The following is a 26,896-nucleotide window of genomic DNA, read 5'->3' as shown; positions in this document are numbered from 1 at the left end:
AGCAACATTTACTGGCGACTCTGGTGGGACTCGACCTAGAAGTGGCCTAGTCACTCTGAGAGAACCCAAATTTGAATTGGAATCCAATTGGAAACAGAAAAACCACAACTGTAAGAATGATACTGATCAAACCTCCGAGATTCGGAAGTGTATTAATGCATGCGTACTAACAGGGATATAAGGTAAACCTGAGAGATTTTGTTGCGTAAAACTGTCGGGAGTTTTGTCGGCCGGAAATTAGCCGAAGCCGTACCCATGTTTACATCACCACTTTATCATCCCCTATTCCAAATTCAGTAGGGAACCCAGAGAGAGAAAATGGCAATGAAGGCAATGACCGCCATATTCAGAGCCAAATAAAGAGAGAAACAAAAATAGCAACAATTATCAATAAAGGTGTGAGTGGCATTCTGCTTCCACCTGGCTTTTACTCACTAAACAAATCCAGGCTTGCACACTAGTCAATCCACAGCATCAACATAACCTATTAACACTGAGAAAAATGGAAAGAACTGAATGTAACATTAATGCACGCATACAATGGTCAAGACTGTCAGAATGTTTTACTTGAGGCTCAGGTAACCAGATTACAATTCTCCTTGTCCTTGAATTAAGTGAAAGGGCATCTTTATTCTCTGTTCCTTAAGCCCGGTTTCTATTCTGGCCCTCGAGAGGAATAAGGCCATGGTTCTTCTGTGAATTGCCGGGCAATTTATTTTTGGGGCGTCACGTTCCAGAGAAATATTTCACCCTATTCTTGTGGGTTGTTTCTTGAACTCCTTCAAGCTTCAGGGCAGAAAAAAGTTAACCCGTTGTGAGACTGATTTGCAGCCCTTTGCGGCGAAGAGCTTTTCCTCCTTTGGCACGTACAGCAATCCCTTAGCTACTTCATCCAGGATGTCTAAATCATACTTAATTCCTCTGGACCGGAGAGCATCACGTACACACAACTTAACATGTTTGTACTCCAGGGGTAAGAAAGGGATGAAGAAGTCAATGAGGTTCTCAGTCACAAGGCCACTACGGGCAAATCCCCCTAGAAACAGTATACAGGAAAGATTATGAATACTAGCTTCTTTCCAATTGTTTCTTACTTTAGTACTTTTTTAAACCTTCAATGGAACTGGTGGTGTCCCAAAATCACTCCACCGTTTTGGTTGGTGGATTGGAGTGGTGTCAGAACACTGGACATATATATCATTTCCAAAGTAACATTCATGACTTTACAGTTCTGATTCAGACCTTCCCTACAGACCAGAAAAGTTGATATTGTTAGAGTATATGGTTTTGACAAGAAATAAGTGACGGTGCTATTGTTGGTTGCCATTTACCATTTGTATTTGGTAATGCTATTAAATTGGCTCTAGATGCAGGAAGTAAACCATTTTGATTTTCAGTTCACTGCTCAACTTCCACTCACAACCCGATTTCATCCCCCCCCTTAAAGAGCTTTCTTGCCTAGCTATTTATTCTCATTTCAACTGTCTGATTCCCTTATCATCCTCTAATATTGTTCCATTGTCCTCCTAGGTCCAGTAATGTCACGATATCTAGTTCTCCAGAATTTCTCAACTTGCTCCTCCATCCTATTGCTCTCTCATTTACCACTATAGAGTTTACCTCTTGAGGTTGCAACTTCTCTTTGGATCTGGTGTTCCAAATCATCCATAGTGATCTCCTCTCTATTTTGTCCAGCTCGCCAAAATTCCAGTGTCAGACTGTTTATGGAATTTCCTCCTACATTACTAGAAAGCAGAGAATGTTTGAACATTATTAGTATGTGATAATATTGTAGAGAACAAAGCTGGTGGAAGGATTTTATATTGTTTGTACATGAAATCAGTATCGGGATACCAGTTAGGCAACTCAGTTATTAAATCTAACTGTAAATATCATAGTTAATGTTTCCCATCACAGAGATTTTATAGCTGGCTTTAAATCAAATACAAAGTACCTGAGGCAAAATTCTGCAAAGAATAGTAGTAAGCCTGAGGATTGAGAGTTTTCAAAACTAGCCAAGGGTAACCAAAAAATTGACGATGAGGAAAAAATAAAATGAGAGAAAATTTACCAGGAATATAAAAGCAGATTTTGAGTTTTACAATTGTTTGAAAAGGAGGAGAGTAGCCCACGTGAACATTGGTCATTTAGAGATAGTAATAATTATGGGGAATGAGAAAATGGCAGTGAATTTGAACACCTTGTTCCCTTGACCGCAGAAAAATACTTTTCACTGTACTCGGTTCGTGACAATAAATCAATCAGTCAATCAATCATAGTAGAAGACACAAATTACATAACAGAAAAAGCATGTAAGTAACCAAGGAGCTAATGAGAATGAAAAACTTGGGGCGGCATGTGGCACAGTGGATAGCACTGGGACCGCGGCACTGAGGACCCGGGTTCGAATCCTGGCCCTGGCTCACTGTCTGTGTGGAGTTTGAACGTTCTCCCCATGTCTGCGTGGGTTTCACCCCCACAACCCAATGATGTGCAGGGTAGATGGATTGGCCACGCTAAATTGCCCCTTAATTGGAAAAAGAAAATAATTGGGTACTCTAAATTTATTTTTAAAAAAGAGAATGAAAATGAAAAAGAGAATTAATATCAGCAGAGAAAACATGAGAAAAATAATGGAAAAATAAAGCCCAATAAATCATCAGAATCTGATGGACTACATCCAAGGACTCAAAGAGATAGGTGGAGAGATAGTGGATGTAGCTGTAGAGATAGTGGATGTACTGTTGCAATTGTCCAAAATGCCCTAGGTTCTAGAATGGTCCCAGCAGATTGGAGGTTAGCAAACTTTACACCACAATGCCAGGCAAGAGGGAGAGAAAAAACAGGCAACTACAGGCCAGATAGGCTGACATCAACCATCAGGAAAATGCTAGAATCTATTAAGTAATTCTGAACAAAGGACTGAGAAAATCATAGTATGACAGTCAACATGGTTTTACAAAAAGGAAATTGTGTTTGACAAATTTACTCATTTTTTTGAGGATGTAACTGGTGGTGTGGATAAAAGGGAGCCATTAGGTTTGATTTCCAAAATACATTTGATAAGGTGCCACACGAAAGGTTAACATGCAAGATAAGGGCACATTGAGTTGAGGGTAATATATTAGCATTAATAGAGGATTGGTTAATGGATAGGATCAAATAATGGCCGCAAACAACGCAGTTGCAAGTTGGCTGACTGTAACTCATGGGATGTCACAAAGATCACTCCTGGTGCCTCAGCAATTCATAATCTTTATTAATGATTATGACGAGACAAAGAGTAATGCATTCAGATTTGTTGTTGATACTAAGCTAGCTAGCAATGTAAACTTCCAGGAAAACACACTTAGGCTGCAGATATATAGTCAGGTTAAGTGAATTGAAACACTTTCAGCTGGGGTTTAATATGAGGAAGTGTGAAATCTTTTATTTTTGTAGTAAAGATAGAAAAAGCAGAATATGTTTAAAAGGTGTGAAATTTATAAATGTTGTGTTCAGAAGCTGTAAGATACGAAGTTTACGTGCAGGTACAACAAGACATTATAAAGACAAAATGCATTTTGGCCTTTATTGCAAGAGGATCAGTGTACAAGAATAAGAAAGCTTTGCTGTTATTTCATAAGGTTTTGGTGAGATCGCACCTCGAGTGCTGTGCAAAGGGTTGATCTTCATACCTAAGGAAGCATTTACTCACATTCGAGATGGTACAGCAAAAATTCACCAGATTGGTCTCTGGGGTGAGAAGGTTGTCCTGTGATGACTGGCTGAATACGTTGGGCTTATATTCACTGGCATTTAGAAAAATGAGAGGTGATAGGCTGGATTCTCCATTTGGGAAACTATTGCACCAGTTGTACAATCTCGTAAAGCGGGATGCGATTCCGTATTCCTTGCCATGCAAATATATGCATGGTGTGGAATAATAGGGATTCCCAGGCAATCCCATTATCGGGCCTCGATCTTGAGGAGGTGGCCCGATAGCGAGGTGGTCCTGGGGCTGCCTCCCCCACCTGGCTGCAAATCGGCCCTGAACCTCCCACCCTCTGATAGCCTGGATGCCCCTCTCTCACCCCCAGAGAGGGGCAGGTGCAATGAAATCACATACTTGAGGGATTGGAATACACTTACATATATTTGATGTGGTCAATGTTTACCAACATTGGGGTTTCACCACTTTAGGCACCTGAACCGTGAAGGGAAATGAATGAATCTAAGCTGCAGATGGCTTGTAGAAGTTGTCAATCACAGACCACTACTAGAAAGCTATGAATGGCCTGCAGCTAATGGATCTGTGGAAACCAGATGCAGGCCACAGCTGCTCTCCTTCAAGGAATGAACACGTGGAGCTGCAAGATAAGTGTTACAGTTGCAGCACCTCGCACTGCCCATATCTGGATTGCTCTCTAGCTTCCAGACAGGGGTCTATTTCCTGGGGGGGGGGGGGGGGGGGGGTTATGTGTGGGGCATCTATTTAGGCAGGGTGCCCTTGTTTGAGGTCTCCTTACTACAGAAGTCCCCTGTGCGGGTTCCCCCAATCAGAGATTTCTGTGGGGGTGGGGTGGCGTCTGGTAGAGGAGGCGCGGGCAGACAGTGCATTGTTGGGGGGGGGCTCTCGGATGGTCTCTACCAGCATGGCCCTAGTGTGGAGGACCTCTCAGTGGGCCATTGGTTGCCTGATATCTTTGAAATGTGCAAGAATAAGTTTGGTAGGGTTGACAGTGAGGCATTGTTTACCTCGGCTGGGGAATCTAGAACACCACAGCACGGTCTCAGAATAAGGAGTTGATTATTTAGGACTGAGAAATGTTCTCATTAAGAGGCTGGTGAATTTTCTACATCAGAGGGCTGTAGATGCTCCATTCTGGAGTACATTCAAATCTGAGGTAGACAAATCTCTGATCTGCAGGGCACTCGAGGGATATGAGATTGGGTGAGAATGTGGAATTGAGACCAAAGATCTGTCATAATCATATTGACTGGTGGGACGTGCTGAATGGTATAATCATATTTAATTCCAAATTAATTTGAATTCAAGGATCATCACATTCTTCAAGAAAGAAGGCCATTAGAACATTCATCTGAGCCCTAATTTAGATCCTTGTCTTTTAATCATTCCATAATGTCAATTATTATTCATAAGCAATTAACTTTCACTTTTGACTTTTTTGTTCCAATTGTTAATGATGTTCCTTGTCGCTAATGCCCAAAGACACAAATTAAAGGATTACTGATTGAGAATTAACTTTCCGAATAATTTGTAGCCAATTGTCGACGTGACCTCAGATTGAGGCCATGCAACGGAGCAAAGACACTGCGCTCAGAGTCCAACTTGGACCAACAAGATTAAAAACTTCAAAAGTCTCCACCCGTGTATGACTATTGCATTGTTGGAACTCTATACAGACTTACATTTCAATGCAAAACCATCATTTCAGATCATGAATTCGAAAGGTTTCTGCCAATGTTAGGATTTTATACTGAGGTCCAATACTTGGGCAATAACTGGGTTTGAGTTTGCCAGTAGCTGTATTTGTCCAAAGGTCGGGAAATTTATTTTCAGCTGATGAGACAAAAACTCATTCACCTGGCCAGCTGCCCTTGGGACACCAATACAATTAATTGTGCAATTCTGAGATTTGAAAGTTCGCGACGGTCATTTTTCCCCATCTGCCATCATTAAATGGCACAATCATGGAGTGCAGCAGGCAAGAAATAATTGTGAGGAAAAGAAATGTCTCGTATAATTGTCCCTCGTGGTTGCTGGATAAACTAAGACGTGGGGAAATTGTAATGAGTAAATGCTGACTGCTGATTCTCCATGCAGGCCCCAGAACCCTGCTTCCAGCAGACTGCAGACAAGAGCTGAATTTTGACTCCGTCATCGGGAACTCTTTGAGAGTTCTTATGGCACATGGTTACCTTGGAGGACATTTCTGGAGGGTTGATGACATGGTGGTCTGACCATTCCCCCTGAATTCCCAACCCACAGACTCCCAGGCTCTCTCTGTCTCTGCCAAGCCCCAGTTTCCCTCTTGAATCCTTTCAAAAGTAGTTTCCAAACTACTGACCGCATCAAAATGGCCCTGGTCAAAGAAATCAATGTATTCCAATGAGACTATGATTATGGTGCACTACTTTCCTCCGTATCCCTGGACTATAGATAAGGCCGAAGACTCTGTCCTCTACTTTGTATGCTCTGTGGGGCACTGATCGCCAATAATTCCATGCAGCTGCTGCAGAGGGTTGAGTCCATCTCCTTCAAAAGCTTCTTCCATACTCTCACAACCCCTGGTGGGTTCTAAGGCTTCCTTCTCCTCATTCTCATTTATATAGAACAAAGAACATTACAGCACAGATTCCTTATTTAGACTTTCTACTTATTGCCCAAACGATCTGTATTCCTCCATTCCCTGCCCATTCATGTGCCTATCAAGATACAGCTTAAATGTTGCTCTTGTGCCTGCCTCCACTGGCGATGGGTCCCAGCCACCCACCACCCTCTGTGTGAAAAACTTTCCTTGCACATCTCCCAAAACTTTCCCCCTCTTACCTTGAACCTGTGCCCCCTTGGAATTAATAATAATAATAATTGTTTATTGTCACAAGTAGGCTTCAATGAAGTTACTGTGAAAAGCCCCTAGTCTTGAGTCTTCCATCCTGGGAAAAAGCTTCTGACTATTCACCCTGTCTATACCTCTCGTAATTTTGTAGACCTCATCAGGTCTTCCCTCCGCCTCCGTCTTTCCAACGAAAACAATCCACATTTATTCAACCTCTCCTCATAGCTAACACCAGGCAACATCCTGGTAAACCTTCCTTGCACTCTCTCCAAAGGATCCACGTCCTTCTGGTAGTTGGCGACCAGAACTGCATGCAATATTCCAAATGTGGCTTAACTAAAGTTTTATACAACTGTAACATGACCTGCCAACTCTTGTACTCAATGCTCCGGCCGATGAAGGCATGCATGCCATATGCTAACTCTCCAATCTATCTATATTCTGCTGTGACAGTCCCCTCCACTATCTGCACCTCCACCGATCTTAGTGCCTCTGCAAACTTGGTAATCAGGTTATCTACGTTTTCTTCCATTATATTTAGTTATTTGTAATATATATATTACAAACAACAGTGGTCCAAGCACTGATTCCTGTTGAACCCTTGTTACAGATCTCCATTCTAGAAAAACTCCCTTCCACTGCTACTCTTCTGTCCTTTTGCCACGCCAGTTCTTTATCCATCTAGCCAGCACACCCCAAATCTGATGCGACTTTATCTTTTGTACCAGTCTGCCATGAGGGACCTTTTCAAATATCTTACTAAAGTCCATGTAAATGACATTGACAGCCTGTCCCTCATCAATTAATTTTGTCATGTCCTCACAAAACTCTATCAAGTTGGTAAGACATGACCTTCCTCGCTCAAAACCATGCTGCCTATCACTAACAAATCTACTCACTTCCAAATTTTTGTGAATAAATCCTGTCCCTCAGTATCTTCTCCAACAGCTTCCCCACCACTGATGTCAGGCGCACAGGCCTATAATTACCTGGATTACCCCTGGTTTCCTTTTTTTTTCAATTAAGGGGCAATTTAGCATGGCCAATCCACCTGACCTGCACATCTTTGGGTTGTGGGAGTGAAACCCATGCAGAATGGAGAATGTGCAAACTCCACACGAGCAGTGACCCAGGGCCAGGATTCGAACCTGGGTCCTCGGCACCATAGTCCCAGTGCTAACCACTGTGCCACATGCTGCCCTTCTGCTTTTCTTCTTTTTCTTTTATAAATGTAGAGTACCCAAATCATTTTTTCCAATTAAAGGGCAATTTTAGCGTGTTCAATCCACCTACCTTGCACATCTTTTGGGTTGTGGGGGCGAAACCCACACAAACACGGGGGAATGTGCAAACTCCACACGGACAGTGACCCAGTGCTGGGATCGAACCTGGGACCACGGTGCCGTGAGACTGCAGTGCTACCACTGCACGACCGTGCTGCCCATGCTTTCCTTTTTAAACAAAGGGACAACACTGGCTATTCTACAGTCCTCTGGAACCTTGCCTGGTATAAAAAGCGGCGCAAAGACAGCTATTTCCTCTTGCCTCCCACAGTAACTTGGAATATATTCCATCTGGGCCAGGGGCCTTGTCCACCATAATGCATTTTAAGATAACTAATACTTCCTTCATTATGCTGACATGTCCTAGAGTATTCACACACCCACCCCTAACCTCAACATCTGTCATGTCCCTCTCCTTGGTGAATACCGATGCAAAGTACTCATTAACCATCTCACTCACTTCGTCTGGCTCCACGCATAACTTCCCTCCTTTGCCTTTGAGTGGGCTTACTCTTTCCGTAGCTACCCTCTTGCTTCTTATATATGTATAAATGGTTTTGGGACTTTCCTTGACCATGTTTGCCAATGACATTTCCTGGCCCCTTTTAGCCCTTCTAACTCCCAGTTTGAGTTTAGAACATAGAACGATACAGCGCAGTACAGGCCCTTCAGCCCACGATGTTGCACCGAAACGCAAGCCATCTAACCTACACTATGCCATTATCAGCCATATGCTTATCCAATAAACTTTTAAATGCCCTCAATGTTGGCGAGTTCACTACTGTTGCAGGTAGGGCATTCCACGGCCTCACCACTCTTTGCGTAAAGAACCTACCTCTGTCCTATATCTATTACCCCTCAGTTTAAAGCTATGTCCCCTCGTGCCAGCCATTTCCATCCGCGGGAGAAGGCTCGCACTGTCCACCCTATCTAACCCCCTGATCATTTTGTATGCCTCTGTTAAGTCTCCTCTTAACCTTCTTCTCTCCAACGAAAACAACCTCCAGTCCATCAGCCTTTCCTCATAAGATTTTCCCTCCATACCAGGCAACATCCCGGTAAATCTCCTCTGCACCCTCTCCAAAGCCTCCACGTCCTTCCGATAATGCGGTGACCAGAACTGTACGCAATATTCCAAATGAGGCCGTACCAGAGTTTTGTACAGCTGCAACATGACCTCATGACTCCGGAACTCAATCCCTCTACCAATAAAGGCCAACGCTCCATAGGCCTTCTTCACAACCCTATCAACCTGGGTGGCAACTTTCAGGGATCTATGTACATGGACACCGAGATCCCCCTGCTCATCCACACTTCCAAGAACTTTACCATTAGCCAAATATTCCGCATTCCTGTTATTCCTTCCAAAGTGAATCACCTCACACTTCTCTACATTAAACTCCATTTGCCACCTCTCAGCCCAGCTCTGCAGCTTATCTATGTCCCTCTGTAACCTGCTACTTCCTTCCACACTGTTGACAACACCACCGACTTTAGTGTCGTCTGCAAATTTACTCACCCACCCTTCTGCGGTCATTGATTAAAAAATGACAAACAGCAACGGCCCCAGAACAGATCCTTGTGGTACGCCACTTGTAACTGAACTCCATTCTGAACATTTCCCATCAACCACCACCCTCTGTCTTCTTTCAGCTAGCCAATTTCTGATCCACATCTTTAAATCACCCTCAATCCCCAGCCTCCGTATTTTCTGCAATAGCCTACCGTGGGGAACCTTATCAAACGCTTGACTGAAATGCATATACACCACATCAACTGCTCTACCCTCGTCTACCTGTTCAGTCACCTTCTCAAAGAACTCGATAAGGTTTGTGAGGCATGACCTACCCTTCACAAAGCCATGCTGACTATCCCTGATCATATTATTCCTATCTAGATGATTATAAATCTTGTCTCTTATAATCCCCTCCAAGACTTTACCCACTACAGACGTGAGGCTCACCGGTCTATAGTTGTCGGGGTTGTCTCTACTCCCCTTTTTGAACAAAGGGACCACATTTGCTATCCTCCAGTCCTCTGGCACTATTCCTGTAGCCAATGATGACATAGAAATCCAAGCCAAAGGCACAGCAATCTCTTCCCTGGCCTCCCAGAGAATCCTAGGATAAATCCCATCAGGCCCCAGGGACTTATCTATTTTCAGCCTGTCTAGAATTGCCAACCCCTCTTCCTTACGTACCTCAATGCCATCTATTCTAATAGCCTGGGTCTCAGCATTCTCCTCTGCAACATTATCTTTTTCCTGAGTGAATACTGACAAAAAATATTCATTTAGTATCTCGCCTATCTCTTCAGACTCCACACACAACTTCCCATCCCTGTCCTTGACTGGCCCTACTCTTACCCTAGTCATTCGCTTATTCCTGACATACCTATAGAAAGCTTTTGGGTTTTCCTTGATCCTTCCTGCCAAATACTTCTCATGTCCCCTCCTTGCTCGTCTTAGCTCTCTCTTTAGATCCTTCCTCGCTACTTTCGCTAGTTTGTTCCTACTTTCCCTATATTCTTAAAAAGCTTTGTCTGTTTTTAGTTACCTAGACCTTATGTATGTTTCTGTTTTCTTTTTGACGAGTCTCACAATTTCCCCTGTCATTCAAAGTTCCCTAATCCTGCCACTTCAGGCCTTCATTTTTGCAGGGACATGCCCGTCTTGCACTCTAATCAACTGGTCTTCAAAAGACTCCCACATATCAAGTTTACCCTCAAACCACATTCTCCAGCTCTTGCCAAATTCTGTTGTAGTTGGCTTTCCCTCAATTTAACACCCTCACTCAAGAACCACTCTTGTCCATAATCATGAGATTCACAAACTTACGGAATTATGATCACAATCCCCAAAATGTTCCTCTACTGAGACTTTGGTCACCTGGCCGGGCTCATTCCCCAATACCAAGTCCAGTAAGATCCCCTCTATGGTTGGGCTATCAACATGTTGTTTCAAAAAACCTTCCTGGACACACCTTCTCATCTGCTAACAACCTCACATCCAGCCTCACACCCCAGTCCATTCGCAATCCACTCAGTGTGGGGCGTGGTCTGAAACCACAATCGGCAAGTACCCAGAGTTGACCATCCTCAACAGACTCAAATATAGCTTCTTCCCCGCTGTTACCAAACTCCTAAACCACCCTCTTATGGACTGACCTGATTAACACTACAGCCCGGTATGCTTTACCTGATGCCAGTGTCTATGTAGTTACATTGTGTACCTTGAGTTGCCCTATTATGTATTTTCTTTTCATATACTTAATGATCTGTTGAGCTGCTTGCAGAAAAATACTTTTTCTCTCTACCTTGGTACACGTGACAATAAACAGATCCACATTAATCCAGGCTCTAAATTCATCTGTCTTACCCATTATACTACTTGCACTCCAGACCTGCTGAGTTCAGCGATCTTCCCTGCCTGCTCTCCCTCTTGGCTATTTTTGTCTTAGTCTCAAGCTCTTCCCCAGTCTCTTCACTTACTGGTCTGTGGCTCCGGTTTCCACCCTGCCATACTAGTTTAAACTCTCTCTTCAGTAGGAAATGGGGTGAATTTCCACCAGGATTCATCTGACTGCCCATTGAAACTTTAGCAGAACAGAGGAGACGACCCAGGAAAAGAGAGAAAATATTTTTCCTGTTTTTTTTCTTGCAGTTTGGCCCTTGACTGCAAGGATCTCCAAAGAAATCCATCCTCCAGTGTGCTAACATTGTGTATGCTGCCATCTGAGTGCTATGACGTGCTGTGATGTGGTGCACTTGGGCAGCACAAACGTAGCAAGGGAATACATGATAAATGTTGGGACCCTCTGAAACACCAAGGATCAGAGGGACCTTGGTGCGCATGTACACTGGTCTCTTAAGTTGCAGAGCAGGTTGATATAATGGTTAAGAAGGCATATGGTGTACTTGCCTTTATTAGCCGAAGCATAGATTTTAAGAGCAGGGAGGTTATGCAGGAACTGGATAAAACATTGGTTAGGCCACAACTGGAGTATTGTGTGCAGTTCTGGAATCCACATTGTAGGAGGGATGTGATAGCACTGGAAATGGTGCAGAGGAGTTTTAGATATGAAGAGAGATTGGATAGACTGGGGTTGCTTGCCTTGGAGCAGTGGAGAATGAGGGGATGGGGGCATGATTGAGATGTATAAAATTATGAGGCACATGGAGAGAATAGACCGGAAGTAACTTTTCTCAGAGGTGGAGAGATCAATGACCAGGGGGCATTGTTTTAAGGTAAGGGGCAGGAGGTTTAGAGGAGATGTGAGGAAAAACCTTTTTTACCCAGAGGGTGGTGAGAGTCTGGAACTTCCTGCCTGAAAGGGTGTGGCGGAGGCAAAGACCCATAACATTTAAGAAGTATTCAGATAGGATGGCGCAGTAGTGAGCATTTCTGCCTCACGGCACTGAGGATTCGGGTTCGCTCCAGGACCCGGGTCACTGTCCATGTGGAGTTTGCACATTCTCCCCATGTCTGCGTGGGTATCACCCCCACAACCCAAAGATATGCAGGGTAGGTGAATTGGCCACGCTAAATTGCCCCTTAATTGGACATTTTAAAACCTTTTTTAAAAAAGTATTTAGATGTGCACTTGCGATGCCAAGGCCTACAAGGCTATGGGTCAAGTGCTAGAAAATGGGATTAGAATACCTTGACTGTTTTGACCGGCGCAAACGTGATGGACCGAAGAGTCTTTTCTGTGCTGTTGACCTCTATGACGTCCAATATTACCTCTCCGCCACAACTCTTATCTCCATGATGGTCATTGTACTGTTTAATTACTCTGCAACACTATCAGTGATAGACCAAGTCCAACCCATGCATATGTTAACTGCTTACATGTTATCCTGTATCCTCATCTCCCGTGCTCTCTCTAACTCATTGGCTTCCTCATGTCCAGTGCAATCTTTCTCTCATGCTGGCCCTTTTTACTTCCATTAACTTTTCATTCTTCTCCAATATTATGTACTGGCAGGACGCCTCCACTTGTTTAGCTCAACTGTACTTTGTGTTGCCATCCACCATAACGTGCCGCAATGTGGCGACTAGGGGTGTTTCACAGTAACATCATTTGAAGCCTACTTGTGACAATAAGCGATTTTCATTTCTTTTCAACACACCCTCTGGACTCTTTACTGATTGTGACCAAGCAATCATCCACCATGTCTCTGAACTCTTATTGAACCGAGCTGCTTTGTTACCAGCCTCCGAAGCTTCTCAAAGTCTACCCTTTTGACTATGTTTTCAGACACCTCCACTAATTCTCTCACTTTCAATCTCGTGCTCATTTTCTTCCTTCGATTCTCCCTCCTCTCCACTGCCCAAGCTCCCAAAATTATCACACCAGTAAAATGTTTGTGAGATGTTTTGTTACAAAAAAGGTGGCAAGTTTTATTTGTGAATGCAAACCAGCTGGTGGCATCATTGATCAGTGTGTTTCTGCCTTCAGTTCAATTCTATACATGTACACTTTCCAGTAGAAATCATTGCATAGCAGTTAAGAGTGAGTAACCCTGTCTATATTTTTGTGAGGCCAATTATAGCATCTCTTCATATTGCACCAAGTGAGGAGTATTTTTTTTCTTGTACATGAATAGGTTGGGAAGAGTAGGTGAGAAGAAAGATAAATTAATGAGAAAAGGCAGGTTTTTTTTTAAAGTGAGCGATAAAGAAGAGTGTGGAATTACCCCAGGCTGAAAAATCCTATTGCACTGAGAGCTCACGAAAGGGCATGTGGTGTTAAGGCAGGTTATCTAGAGTCGCATGCAATCAGCTGCAATAACATTGATCTGGATAGTTCCACATCTACAATTTTTTAAATGGGGTTGTGACATTGCAACTACAGTATTTGATCTTTGCGCAACATTTAGCAATAGTAAATTTGATTTGAGCTGGCAATTTTCAGAAGGAGGGCTGTGAGCTGTACAGAGACAGTGGTGTTGGACTTTTGTACTATTTTTGGGTTCACTTGCTTTGATTTTATTTACTGTAATCGCTATGAAATAGCGAATTGGCTGGAGTCACTGAATAACACCGCAACTCGTAGACAAACCTTCCATTCCCCCATGTCTAACAGACTATTGAAATCATCCATTTATGGCACATCCATCCACCAGCCAAGTGGCTGAATGCCAGAGCGAACCTCCATCTACCTTGGAGCTAGCCCATTAAACAACACTTTCCATAATTATGTATGTAATTGCACAAGATAGGTTGAACAAAAACACTTGTCTCTTCCAAAACTTCAAATGTAAGGAAAGTTGACAGTCAAAATATGCAAACTTGTCCAGTAAACAGCAGCTATTAACTGACTTTGTGGTCCTGCAGAATTAATATTGTTCCTCTGAGTGGGATTTTGAGCTCATCTTCATGTGGATGTATTAACAACTATCCATTCCTGACTTCCATTTGTGACCATGGGACTTCCGGTTGTGACCATGGGACTTCCGGTTGTGACCAAGGGACTTCCGGTTGTGACCACGGGACTTCCGGTTGTGACCACGGGACTTCCGGTTGTGACCATGGGACTTCCGGTTGTGACCATGGGACTTCCGGTTGTGACCATGGGACTTCCGGTTGTGGAGTGAATGGTCACATACACGGCTGCTCCTACTTAAAGTCACAGAAAATAACTCTTTTTACCCAAAACTGGGTGGAATTTTGATGAAAAGGCGTAGGTGAATGTGAGAGGAGTAGTTTCCCCCAGGAGTGGTATGTCTTCTGATCACCAGACCTGGCAGAAAACTGCGAGAGATTTGGCTGAAAAGTTGGAACAGTCTTGTGCTGCAGCACAGCCTCTTCCAGCGTACAGGCGGGGGAAGGGCCGATGCAAGCTGGAAGGTCCCAGATACAGGAACTGATGGCTTTTATCAAGGAGAAATTCCATAAACTGAAGAAAGAAATGCGTGAGGATCATGCAAAGTCCATCGAAGAAGCGGTGGCACCCTGAAGGCTTCTCTGGAACGGGTGGAGAGGTGTTTGGAGGTGCAGGGGTCACCGATTCGGGAGATCAAAGGAATGATTCGCCTTTTTTGGGGGGATGGTTTGCTGTTCAATGTTGAGATTATTAATAATAATAATAATCGCTTATTGTCACAAGTAGGCTTCAATGAAGTTATTGTGAAAAGCCCCTCGTCGCCACATTCCAGCGCCTGTTCGGGGAGGCTGGTACGGGAATTGAACCTGCGCCTATGTCTTGCATTACAAGCCAGCTGTTTAACCTACCGTTCTAAACCAGCCCCTTTGTAAGGAGTTGTAGGGGTGAAAAGTTTATGTGGGGATGGATGTTCCCATCCCCCCTCCTGTTTTATGGAACTGTTTGTGTTTAACATTTGTTTGTTTGCTTTTGGAGATGGCTGCCTGGAGTTCAGGAAAAGTCCTTGTTTGGGTGGGGGAGGGTAAGGTCAGCAGGGAGCCGCCTTCCTTGAGCTGAGGAGTGGGGGTGAGAAGGAGGAGGAGTTCATTAGGAGGTGCCTTTGGGCAGGGGCAGCTGCACTAGCAGGTTATGCTGGTGAACGGAAGTGAGGTGGGAGGGGGAAGTCCAAGAGGGGTGGCTGGGGGGAGAGGGGAAGGGGGGAAGGTTTCTGCGACGTGGGAGGGGGTGAGGGATGACATGGTCAAGGGCAGAGAAAGGGGCCATCTGGGATGGGCTAGGTATAAGGTGGAATTAAGGGGGCGGGAGTTAAGTGAGGAAGATGGCGGACGGTAGAGGGGATTGGAGGTGTGAGCCTCCGATAAGGCTGGTAACGTGGAACGTCCGGGGACTGAATGGGCCGGTTAAAAGGTCACGGGTGTTCGTGCACCTCAGGAGCTTGAAAGCGGGAGTGGTCTTTCTGCAGGAAATGCACCTCCGTGTGAAGGACCAGGTTAGGTTAAGGAAGGGTTGGGGTCGGGCAGGTTTTTCACTTGGTTTGATTTGAAATAGAGGGGAGCGGCGATATTAATGAGTAAAAAAATGGGATTTGTGAGTGCGAAGGAGGTGAGGGATCCAGGTGGCGTTATGTATTGTGAGTGGGATGTTGGAAGGGGCACTGGTGATGTTGGTAAATGTGTATGCTCCAAATTGGGATGATGTGGGTTTTATGAAGGGGTTGCTGGCAGCAATCCCAGATTTGGCCACGCACCAGTTGATCATGGGAGGAGATTTTAACTGTGTCCTGGAGCCAAGGGTGGATAGGTTGAGCCCCAGGTCGATGGGTAGGGTACGAATGGCGAGGGTGCTGGGGGATTTATGGAGAGGATGGGTATGGTGGACCCATGGCGTTTTCAAGACCCAGGGGGAAGGGAGTATTCCTTCTTTTCACACGTCCATAAAGTGTATTTGAGGATTGACTACTTCGTAGTGAGTTGGGAGGTTTTGGTTGAGATGGAGGGGGCAGAGTATGCGGGGATAGTTATCTCGGACCATTGTAGCCATCTGAGATGGCCACCTGCAAAGGACCATGGGAATTATGGCCAACCCGGGACTCAGACAGATACAGAGCTTGTGTATTTGAAACGCAGGTAGCTAGGCCTGATCGATACCCATGCTCATTTGCATTTTAATGGCCCGTTCCCCAGAACAATAGGACTCCAATCAAGAAACCAGTACAACCACAGACTGATCGGCACCACTCCCTTTACTCAGAGCCCAACTGCCAAGGTCAGTGACCGCTAAGAACCCGCCCAGCTACCAAGGCATCCACCCCTTTATTGGCCGAAATCGAAGGAAGTGATCAAAGCCCTGTCGAGCTATTGGGTCCAAGATTAAGGACCGCCCCAAAGAGCGCGAAATCCCAGGGGGATAAAAGGGGACACAGCCATGTGTTCTGTCTCTTTTGGACCCGGCCTGTGCCAGCCTCTTTTGGATCCGGCCTATGCCAGCCAACTGCAGCAGGAACAGCCAGCCAAGTTCAGGACCAACGATCGCTACCTGACGAATGAGCCCAGCAGAGACAGAGCCACTTCTACGAACCAGCCAAGTGAAATCAAGATCAAGGCCTTATCCATTTGTTCAGTGCCGGTCGCCCTGAAGTTAAGTATAGGCTATTGTAGCTGATAGGTGTAGTTTAACTCGTAGTAGATATTGTGTTTGCATGTCGAAGTAATCCTTGTGTGTGTAAATAAACCATCTTTTGAACTGACTAACTGGTTGTGTGGTCATTTGACCGATATAGGGGAAAGACTTGTGGTTCACCGAGATAAATAGAAATACCCACAGTATTGGCGACGCTGTTGGGACATAACATCGTATCATAAAGAGCAACACCATGCACCCCACTGGCTGGCGGTTCGGTTTAGAACGGGATGAGAGCAGAGGCCGGCGTGGAGGTTTGGCTCTGGGTTGTTGGCGGATGGCGGTTTTTGCAATAAGGTGCGGTCGGCGATTAGGGATTATGTGGAGTTGAATCAGAATGGGGAGGTGTCGGCGGGCATTTTGTGGGAAGCACTGAAGGCAGTGGTCAGGGGAGAAATTATTTTCTTTACGGCTCGTGCGGATAAGGAAAGGAGGGTGGAACATGACCGTCTAGTGAGCAAGATAGTGGAGGTGGACAGGGAATATTCGAGGGTGCCCACCGTGGAGGGATTGGCGAGGAAGAAAATGTTGCTGGAGCAGTTTGACAGGCTGACAAGGGGGAGAGCAGTATGGCAGCTGCGTAGGGCAAGGGCGGTTCAATATGAGTATGAGAGAAGGTGAGCTGCATGCTGGCCCATATCACTATTGAACACGTGAAAGTATTGGCTAAGTTGTTGGCGGGGAGGATGGAGGACTGTGGCCCGGGGGTGGTTGCAGATGATCAACACAGGTTTTGTGAAGGGCAGGCAGCTCGCGAGTAATAGAAGACGGCTGTTGAATGTGGTGATGAATCCGTCGGGGGCTCTGGTATCGGAGGTGGTGGTGCCCATGGACGGGAAGAAGGCATTTGATCAGGTGGAGTGGCAGTACTTATTCAAAGTTTTGGGAAGGCTTGGGTTTGGGCCGAGATTTGTGGGATGGGGTGCAGTTGCTGTATGTGGCGCCAAGAGCGAGGGTGAGGACGAATGATATGAGTTCACGGAGCTTTGACTTACACAGGGGTACGAGGCAGGGGTGACCGCTGTTGCCGCTGCTGTGTGTGCTGGCCATAGAGCCATCGGCGATGGGTTGGCAGAGAATAATGAGGGGACAGAGGGAGCATCGGGTGTCGCTCTATGCCGATGACCTCTTGCTATATATTTAGGTTCCGTTGGAGAGTATGGGACGGATTATGTGCCTGTTGGGGAGGTTGAGGGTTCTCAGGGTACAAGCTGAATGGAAGGAAAAGCGAGGTATCCCCGGTGAATGAGCTGGCACAGCGGGCTAATTTAGGGAGGATGCCATTTACGGTAGCGAGGGATAGGTTTAGGTATTTGGGGATTCAGGTGGCGATGGAATGGATGGGACTCCATAAGTGGAACTTAATGAAGCTGGTGGAGGCTGCCAGGGAGGATATTAGGAGGTGGGATGCACTGCACTTAGAAGGGAGGGTCCAAGTGGTGAAAATGAATCTGCTGCCAAGGTTCTTGTTTATTTTTCAGGCTCTTCCGATCTTTATACCAAAGGCCTTTTTTCGGAAAGTGGACATGGTCTTCTCGGACTTTGTATGGGCGGGAAAGGTTCCGAGGGTGGGGAGGACCCTGCTGCAGAGGCAGCAGGGGGTTGGTGTTGTCGAACTTGCTTCATTATTATTGGGCGGCGAATGTGGACAAGGTGTGGTGGTGGGAAGGGGAAGGGGTAGAGTGGTTAGGAAGGAGGAAGAATCTTGTAAGGGGTCTAGTTTGAGGGCTATGGTGATGGCAGCATTGCCAATGGCTTCGAGTAGGTATTCAGGGAGCCCAGTGGTGCAGTCCACGGTGAAGATATGGAATCAGCTGAGGAGGCATTTTAGGATGGAAGGGATGTCGGTGCTAACGCCGCTGTGCGAGAATCATGGGTTTAAGGGGTGATGGATAGCGTAAATAGGAGGCGGAATGAAGCGGGGCTGGTCAAGGTGAGGGATTTGTACTTGGAAGAAGGGTTCGCCAGTCTGGTAGAGCTGCCGAGGGGTAGTGAGTTCAGGTATCTGCAGGTTAGGGACTTTGCGCGAAAGGTCTGGAGAGGGTTCCCAAGGTTGCCGGGATACACCCTGCTGGAGCGACTGCTGCTTCCGGATGTAGATGGGGAGGGAAAAATTGGGGATATATATAAGTGGCTGATGGAGCAGGGAGGCGGCGGGTGGTGAAGATCAAGGAGAAATGGGAAGTGGAGTTAGGAATGGAGATCAATTGGGGAGTATGGAGTGAGGCACTGCAAAGAGTAAACGGGACCTCTTCTTTTGCAAGGATGAGCCTGATACAGTTTAAAGTGGTGCACAGAGTGCATATGACTCGGGCGAGAATGAGTGGGTTTTTTCAGGGGGTAGCAGATGAGTGTGAGAGGTGTGGGTGGGGGCCAGCAAATCACGCGCACATGTTTGGGGGTTGCGAAAAATTGGGAAGATTCTGGGCGGGAGTGTTCACGGTCTTAGCCAGGATAGCGGAGGAGGGAGTGGACCCGGACCCTTTGGTGGTGATATTTGGGGTTTCAGAGAAGCCGGAGCTCATGGAGAGGAGGAAGGCTGAAGTTGTGTCTTTTGCCTCTCTGATTGCACGGCGGCGAATTTTGCTGGAGTGGCGGTCGGCATCGCCACCGGGGGTAGCAGCTTGTTTGGGTGACCTGTACGACTTCCTGTGGTTAGAGAAGATAAAGTCGGAGTTCAGGGGTTCTACAGGGGGGGTTTGAGAAAAGGTGGGGGTCTTTGTGACCGTGTTTGAGGAGCTGTTTGTCACAGGGGGGTGGGTGAAAAAGGGGAAAAATCTGTACAGACTGTATAGTTGATTGTTGGGAAGTATGTTTCCTGGGGAGTTTACTTGCTGTAACCTACTTTGATACATCTTTGTCTAAAGTACGTTTTTTTACAAAGAAACAACTATCCTTTCCAGTCTTGATTTTCCTGTGGAACCATGTCCTTTATGCTACCAGACACATTTCAAGAAAGAAGCCCAACAGATATAACTTTGAATCTGAAAGAGACTCCCATGGGCCCATTTGTATTACAACAGGGCGAGTCCTGATTTTAATAAATTTGGCTCTTACTGCCAAACGAGGCAACAATCAATCTCCAAAGTGTTTCAAAGACTTCTGCACTAGTGATAGCTGTGACTGGTCGTACTGGACCCCGCCATTTTCTTTTCAGTGTGTCGACTGATTAAGCTACCTGTTTTATCTTTGGATTACCTTAAGAAAATAAACATGGACTTTCTAAAGTCCACCCCATCCACATGGTCATAGTGGTCAATGTAAGGCTTGATGGCATCAATGAGGCCTGGATGCAGCTTTTCTGCCTCATCAAATATGAACAAGGATTGTTTGCATTGTTGTACAGCTGTCAGGATAAACTGCTGGAGTTGACCCTGAAAGAGAAAATGAATAACAGTGGGGTTTCCAGCTTTTTATATTCTAGGGTTTTAATCTCCCCCGCACCCCCCCCCCCCCCCCCCTCCTCTCTCTCTCACACACACACACACACACACACAATCCCCTCCCTGTCCTCTTTCTCCGTTTCACAGTTTGTTCACACATCCTTGCTCTGGGAGAAACAGGATGAATTATTCAATTTATCACAACTGCCATCGGTTGCATTTACATATAGCATGTCAGATTAGTGGAGATAGTGTTCAGTATATTGTTCTGAATCACAGACTGTGATTTGAATTCTCGCCCTTCATCTCAGGAACTGGTTGCCTTCGCCAGCTAATTATCAGTTAAATTAAACTTCCCTCGCATTGAATAATACTTTTGAAAATATTGCTAGCATTATTCCATTTCAATTAATTTCAAATTATCTTAAAGCTGGAAGATTTTTAAGTGCAGACCTAATTGAAATAGTTCGAAGGTGACAATTGGGTTCAAATTCTCCTTTATTCCTCTCCCAAAAGGGGGTACAGAGGATAGCATTGCTGCCTCACAGCCCCTGGGACCAGGGTTCAATTCTGACCTTGGGTGACTGTGTGGAGTTTGAAGTTCACTGAATAGAACCATAGAATTCCTATAGTGCAGGAGGCCATTTGGCCCATCACGTCTGCACTGACCCTCTTAAAGAGCACCCTACCTAAGCCCAGGTCCCAACTACCCACCTCACTAATGCATCCCAGGACATCCCAGGTTAGGTGGATTGGCCATGCAAAATTGCTCCTTAGTGTCCAAAGGTTAGGTGAGGTTATGGGGATATGGCAGGTGTGTGGGTTGAGGTAGAGAGCTCTTTCAGAGGGACGGTGCCGACTTGATGAGCCAAATGGCCTCCTTCTGTACTGTAGGGATGTTATGATCACAAAACAAAGACAGATTTCACCAGGTGCAGTGTCACACACTCCACTGCAGGCTGATGGCCACATGTTTGGTATGATTGGTGGGCCAAAGCTGACATTTACTGAACATATTAGCACAGGGCTAAATCGCTGGCTTTGAAAGCAGACCAAGGCAGGCCAGCAGCACGGTTCAATTCCCGGACCGGCCTACCCGAACAGGCGCCGGAATGTGGCGACTTGGGGATTTTCACAGTAACTTCATTTGAAGCCTACTTGTGACAATCAGCGATTTTAATTTCATTTCACATTGGTGAAGCAAAATGTATACAGTAAATTCCCACCATTTGCGTTGGTTCCTTGCCCACCGATTCTGCAAACGGTGAACCTGTGCATGCTCAGAGTTGGCACATGCACAGCGCACACTTTCCACGTGGGAACAATGTGGGAAAAGTGAAAATTCAACATTCTAAATCAGGAAGAATGAAGTTTTGCAGGTTGCAAACTACGGTTATGCAAACAGCTATATTTGCACGGGTAAACTAATTTACAATTGAGTGGGTCGTAAACAACAAGAGTTGACTGGAATTAGAATAGATGACATCTTAATATAGGTATTCCCCACTGCCCAATACTTTTGAACAGAAAAATGGCTATTTTAAATTCCATTTCTCCTACAAGGTTTTCCAAAGTGACCCTGCTCTTTATTTCCCTCAATGTTAATGCCTTCACTTCCTCCAGTTGCAACTGTGCCCCATCAATAATCTCAAACTAACTGGCTGATGGATTTGAGTATGGGGGTGGAATCTTGTTGAGGTGTCGAGTGCCTGGCCTGCTGGCTACAAAGATGATGCGAGACAAATGGTGTCTCTTTTCAGGATGGCCCACCAAACCACATGCAAATCAAGGCCGTGGCTACTGCTGGAAGGACACGTCCCTGCAGCCCCAGGATTGCAGTGGCGCTTGGTTACAGATAAGTGATGTTCGGGGGCGGGGGGCACAGAGGGATTGGAAGCGAGGGCAGGCAGCTGGCTCTGTGGGCTCCCCCTCTTCCTGATCCCCAATCACTTGACCTGGCACTTAGTGCCATTGATCAAGGGATTCACCACGCCCCCACCCCCCGCCTCCTTGAAGTGATAAGCAGCCCGCACAGTTTCACCTGCCAGTTTAACCAAGCTGCACGACGACCGATCTCCTTGCAGTTGGGTTAATCCCTTAAATTGTCATGAATGTTTCACTTGGACTGGTGGGCCCGTATCACCCGCCACACTCAGTGTGGTGGAGGATTTGGGCCCGGAGGGCGACTGTCCGAAGGCTGTCAGCCGCCCAGTGTCGGGAGTGCAGAGTGCACGTGAAGCGCTCTGTACCGGGGTGAGGGGCTCACTTGTGCCTGACACTGTCACCCCTCACCCCCTCTGGGGGACTCCCGTAATCTGGCACACCATAATTGAAGGCTCTTTTATTTTTCTGCCTCTGTAGATAGTTCAGGCAGTGTCCTTTTGGGCTCCCCTCCACCAACACCATGACTCCCTCTCTCCCCACCACCCTCCTTTCCCCTCTCCCTACCACCCCAGTTCCTTTCGCTTCTGTTGGTACAGAGGTGAGGGTATCTGGTCTCCAGTGAAAAGTTTAGTGCTTGTACCATTTGATTTTTGTACAACTGTGTTGTGAACTGTTTTAATAATCAAAGTATCCTACCCCCCTCCCCGTACGTTGGTACTGAGGGGAAGGTCCCCTGTTTCTCCAACACAAAATTAGTGTTTGGACCGTTTGGCCTTGTATATATTTTTCACTGTTTTAATAAAAAGATATGAATTGTCAGCAGAGTTCGAGTACACACCACCCAGCCTAATTACCGGTCCTTCCCACCTCTAAGCTCATCATCAGTGAGAGCAGAAGATTCCGCACTTTGGGTCAATAATTGGTACCCAATCATTCCATTCAGCTCTGCTTACCTTGTAAATGTCAACCATATTGGCATGTGGAAAGTGGAAGGGAGCGATGTAGAAATGCACACACTCACTCCTCAGCCCATCTCGGTACAGATTATCTGCTATAATTTTGGCCACGAAGTTCTTGCCAGTACCGGACCAACCATGGAAGGAAAGCGCTAGTGCTTTCTCGGGGCTTTTGGTTGCTGAGAAACCTTTCACCGCTTTGACCACAACCTCCTTGGCCAGGTGCTGCCCGTGTAACTTTTTGCTTAGGTCATGCTCAAGTCCTGGTTAGAAAATGCACAAATCCAAATCTTATTGTACTCTTCCATTCCTACCTTTGATTAAATTCTGTTCATAACCTAACTTCATTGCAGTGTTAATGTAAGTCTACTTGTGACAATAAAGATTATTATTATCTAAATTAAAAATTCTGGGCTGGAATTGGGTCTGTAACCTCTTGGGTGTTGTGTGACCTCTTTCGCTTCAAAATTGGCATCCACCACATGCACCATCAATACCATAAAGGTGCACATACACCAGAATTAGGAGCAGGTCGATCAGTGCGAAGTGAAGGCTGTGTACCTGTAACTTTTTTTTTTCTTTATTCATTCACGGGATGTGGGCGTCAACCATCCCTGAGGGCATTTAAGAGTCAACCACATTGCTGTGGATCTGGAGTTACATATAGGCCAGACCAGATAAGGATGACAGATTTCCTTCCCTAAAGGAACCAGATGTTTTTTTTCGGCAATGGTTTCATGGTTGCCTTTAGGCTTTTAATTCAAGATTTTTATTGAATTCAAATTTCACCATCTGCCATGGCGGGATTTGAACCCAGGTCCCCAAAGCATGACTCTGGGTCTCTGGATTACTAGCCCAGCAAGAATAACACCACGCCACTGCCTCCCCCTGCCTTTACAACAAACTCCTGCTTTCAGTCTTGCTCTTTTGGGCAGTTGCAAAGTGGTTCATAGAAAGATGGGAAGAACACTCTAGGATCCATACTTCTTTTCAGTGATTTTAATTTGACAAAGGTAGATTTCATGGAAAAGAAAGGAACACACTTGCTGAGTCTTGAGACGTTTTGCTGTTCCTAAAATTTCTAAGAAGCACTTTGTTGGTATAAAAGATGGGATGACCTTATCTCCTAATAGCATTCGCTGGTCACCTTTTACTGGAGACCAAGAAAATGGGGCGGGGAATCACAGGACCCCAATCATCCGTATCTCCATCCCCCACACCCTGCAAAGGCACATGCTGCTTTAAGTCTAATGGGACCCACAATTGAAGAAGGTGGTACATAATTGGTGCTCTGAGGATAAATCATGAGTACTGCTGGGCACCAATGTATTTGGACATCATCCCAGTCGAGGTGAATACATTAGCTGGTGCGATCTGGAATCTGTACCAATGGGCACAGTGCCCGTTAATTGGAAGAAACTACTGTGAGTCGACCTTAGGACCAAACATGTTCCCAAAAGCAAAACAAAGGAACTTAATCGCATAAAACACAACAAACATGAGAGTCTGTGCTCCTTAACTGTTGGGCACCAAATACTCCTTGACATTAACAGGCTAATACTCAGGTACATTGGGCTGTCTCCTAACGCTGTAGGTCAATTCATATTCCCAAACCTGTAATGTTGTTAGTTAGCCGGCAGTCTCCTGATTCACAACACTCCTGTACACTGCAGTACCAGCCTTCTATCTCATGGATGAAAAAGGACCAGGCCTCCAAAGTGTTTGCTAAAATCAAAGAAGAAAAAAATGTTTTATATCGGTAAAGAAACATATTGGATTTAATCTTTCTGATCCTCTTTATTTAAAAAAAAACCTTATCAAATTCACAACAATCTCAGTTTCCTGCCTGTTGTGTAGTATTATTTGAGGTGGCTATTATTAGTGAATATCCTGAATATAATTTTTGTTTTTTTTTCTGGTAGTATGAGGCCTATTTTGAGCACACAAGGTAAGTGACAAGTGCTGGTATTTTTAGATAGTATATAGTGCCTGAGGGTGCTCTTCAGTGGACACTTGGGGTCATTCCGGCCTTCTCTGAATACCAGACTCTCCAGACAAATCATCACCTTCGCAGCGAACAGATCTACTCTCATGCTTCACAGTCATTCATGCTGAAAAATGTCCCTCCATGCTTTAGTCATGGTTGTTGAAGGAGTGGCTGCAGTCATATGAACATATGAATTAAGAGAATGAGTCGACCATTCAGACCCTCGATTCAACTCCTCCATTTGGTAATATCATGGCTGATCTGATCCAATTCCACTTTTGCGTATATCCTTCTATACCTTTTGACTCCCCCACCAAAATAATCTATGTAACTTCAGCCTTAAAAATCTTCAATGACCTGTGTGACGACTGGGAGATGTTAGGAAAATGGACCGAAGATGCAGTGGGCAAGTCAGGGGTTAACAGCCTGAGGGTAAAACTGCTAGCACTGAGTCAGAGGTACGCCCGCACCTGGCCTGAATTACATTGTCCCAGAGACAGACTTTCAGACAGGGTCTGAAGGAGCTGCACTAACAACAGGAATGTGTTCTGTAATGCAAGGATCATTTTTAACTGACTGTGTAAGTGGAGTTGAGAGCTGTATGTTTATTTTATGTGCTGTTTAATGGGAAATTGTGTGTTAGGGTTAAGATATACCTGTAAGCTGTTGGTTTGAAGTTTAAATATTGTTTTTCTTTTGTTATAATCTTTTGTTTGTAAAAAAAATAACCAAAATCACTACTGGAGCTAATCGGCCTTTCCGCACAGTCTTAAAACTAAAAAAAAGTTACGGTTCTGGTTCACTACCTTAGCCGCTGTGAGGTCTGGGGCTGGATTCTCCATCGGCGGGATCCTCCGTTTCACCGGCAGTGCACTCACTCCCATGGATTTCTCGACGGCATGGGGGTGCCCACAATGGAAACCCCATTGGCCAGCTGCTGGGATGGAGAATCCCACTGCCAGTGGGAGCGCGCCGCACCCGAAAACGCACCTCCTGACCTCTTATACCCTTTCACTCTCAACACCTGGGGTGTCAGGAGAACTCAATAATGCAAAGGGAACCATGCCAAACATCCAACTACCATCTACACTTGTCCATGCCACTCTTAGATCACTAAAATGGTCCTCTCGTCCTTTCAAGGAAAACTGACCTTCAAAGCAATACCAAAGGTAAGGGCCATCAGAGTGAAGGATCTTGTATTCAAATTCTGGGCAGACACCTAGGAGAGTCTATAGGAGTGGGCAAGGTTGGAGGCATGCTAACTGCTGAAGGTTGGTGAAGCCAGAACCAGGATCATGAAAACTCCTCTCAGCTCATATACCTTTCCGGACTATTATATACCTTTGCATTCATCTTGCAGGAGGGGTGTGGCCACTCAGATGAACACACAGGCTCTCCTCCTCTTCACATAACAAGAAAGTGGAAATCCATGTCTACTTTGATGGATAGTACTTTGCGCAGAACTTAGTACAGATAACAGCAAAAGTTATAACTCCACTCCAAGTACTTTAGAGGAGATAAGACAGACAAAGAAGAACCACCTGTTTACATTGCTACCTCTAAAGTTGTATCTACCTGAGGTATATCTGCTTCAAACTCCGCAGCGAATGAACCTTTGGAATTAGCCATGTATCCTTGACTCAAATGGGTCATAAAAACGACTGGAAATGTTTTGGGAGGAGAATGCAAAGCAGTGATTTGGGAATAGATCTGAAGCAGTAGTCTTAGTCAACCTATTGTATTTGTTTTCACCCAAGTCCACCTCCATAAAAACA

General features: G+C 45.4%; 1 protein-coding gene across 1 annotated transcript in view; it reads right to left on the bottom strand.

Annotated features, from left to right (window-relative positions):
- Positions 1-544: 544 nt before the first annotated feature.
- The window catches only part of tor3a (torsin family 3, member A), a 33,853-nt gene continuing 7,501 nt past the window's right edge, over positions 545-26,896 (bottom strand). The window contains exons 2-6 of the mRNA XM_072511272.1: positions 24,749-24,859; positions 23,132-23,397; positions 20,110-20,285; positions 1,621-1,745; positions 545-1,036 (exon numbers count right to left, since the gene is read on the bottom strand). Coding sequence (XP_072367373.1) covers positions 789-1,036; positions 1,621-1,745; positions 20,110-20,285; positions 23,132-23,397; positions 24,749-24,859 — 926 coding nt within the window. The 3' untranslated portion in view covers positions 545-788. The remainder of the gene's footprint in view (positions 1,037-1,620; positions 1,746-20,109; positions 20,286-23,131; positions 23,398-24,748; positions 24,860-26,896) is intronic.

Source organism: Scyliorhinus torazame, chromosome 7, assembly GCF_047496885.1.
Source record: "Scyliorhinus torazame isolate Kashiwa2021f chromosome 7, sScyTor2.1, whole genome shotgun sequence".
Taxonomy (NCBI): domain Eukaryota; kingdom Metazoa; phylum Chordata; class Chondrichthyes; order Carcharhiniformes; family Scyliorhinidae; genus Scyliorhinus; species Scyliorhinus torazame.
The sequence above is the reverse complement of the archived record's forward strand: the minus strand, read 5'-3'. Positions and strand labels throughout refer to the sequence as shown.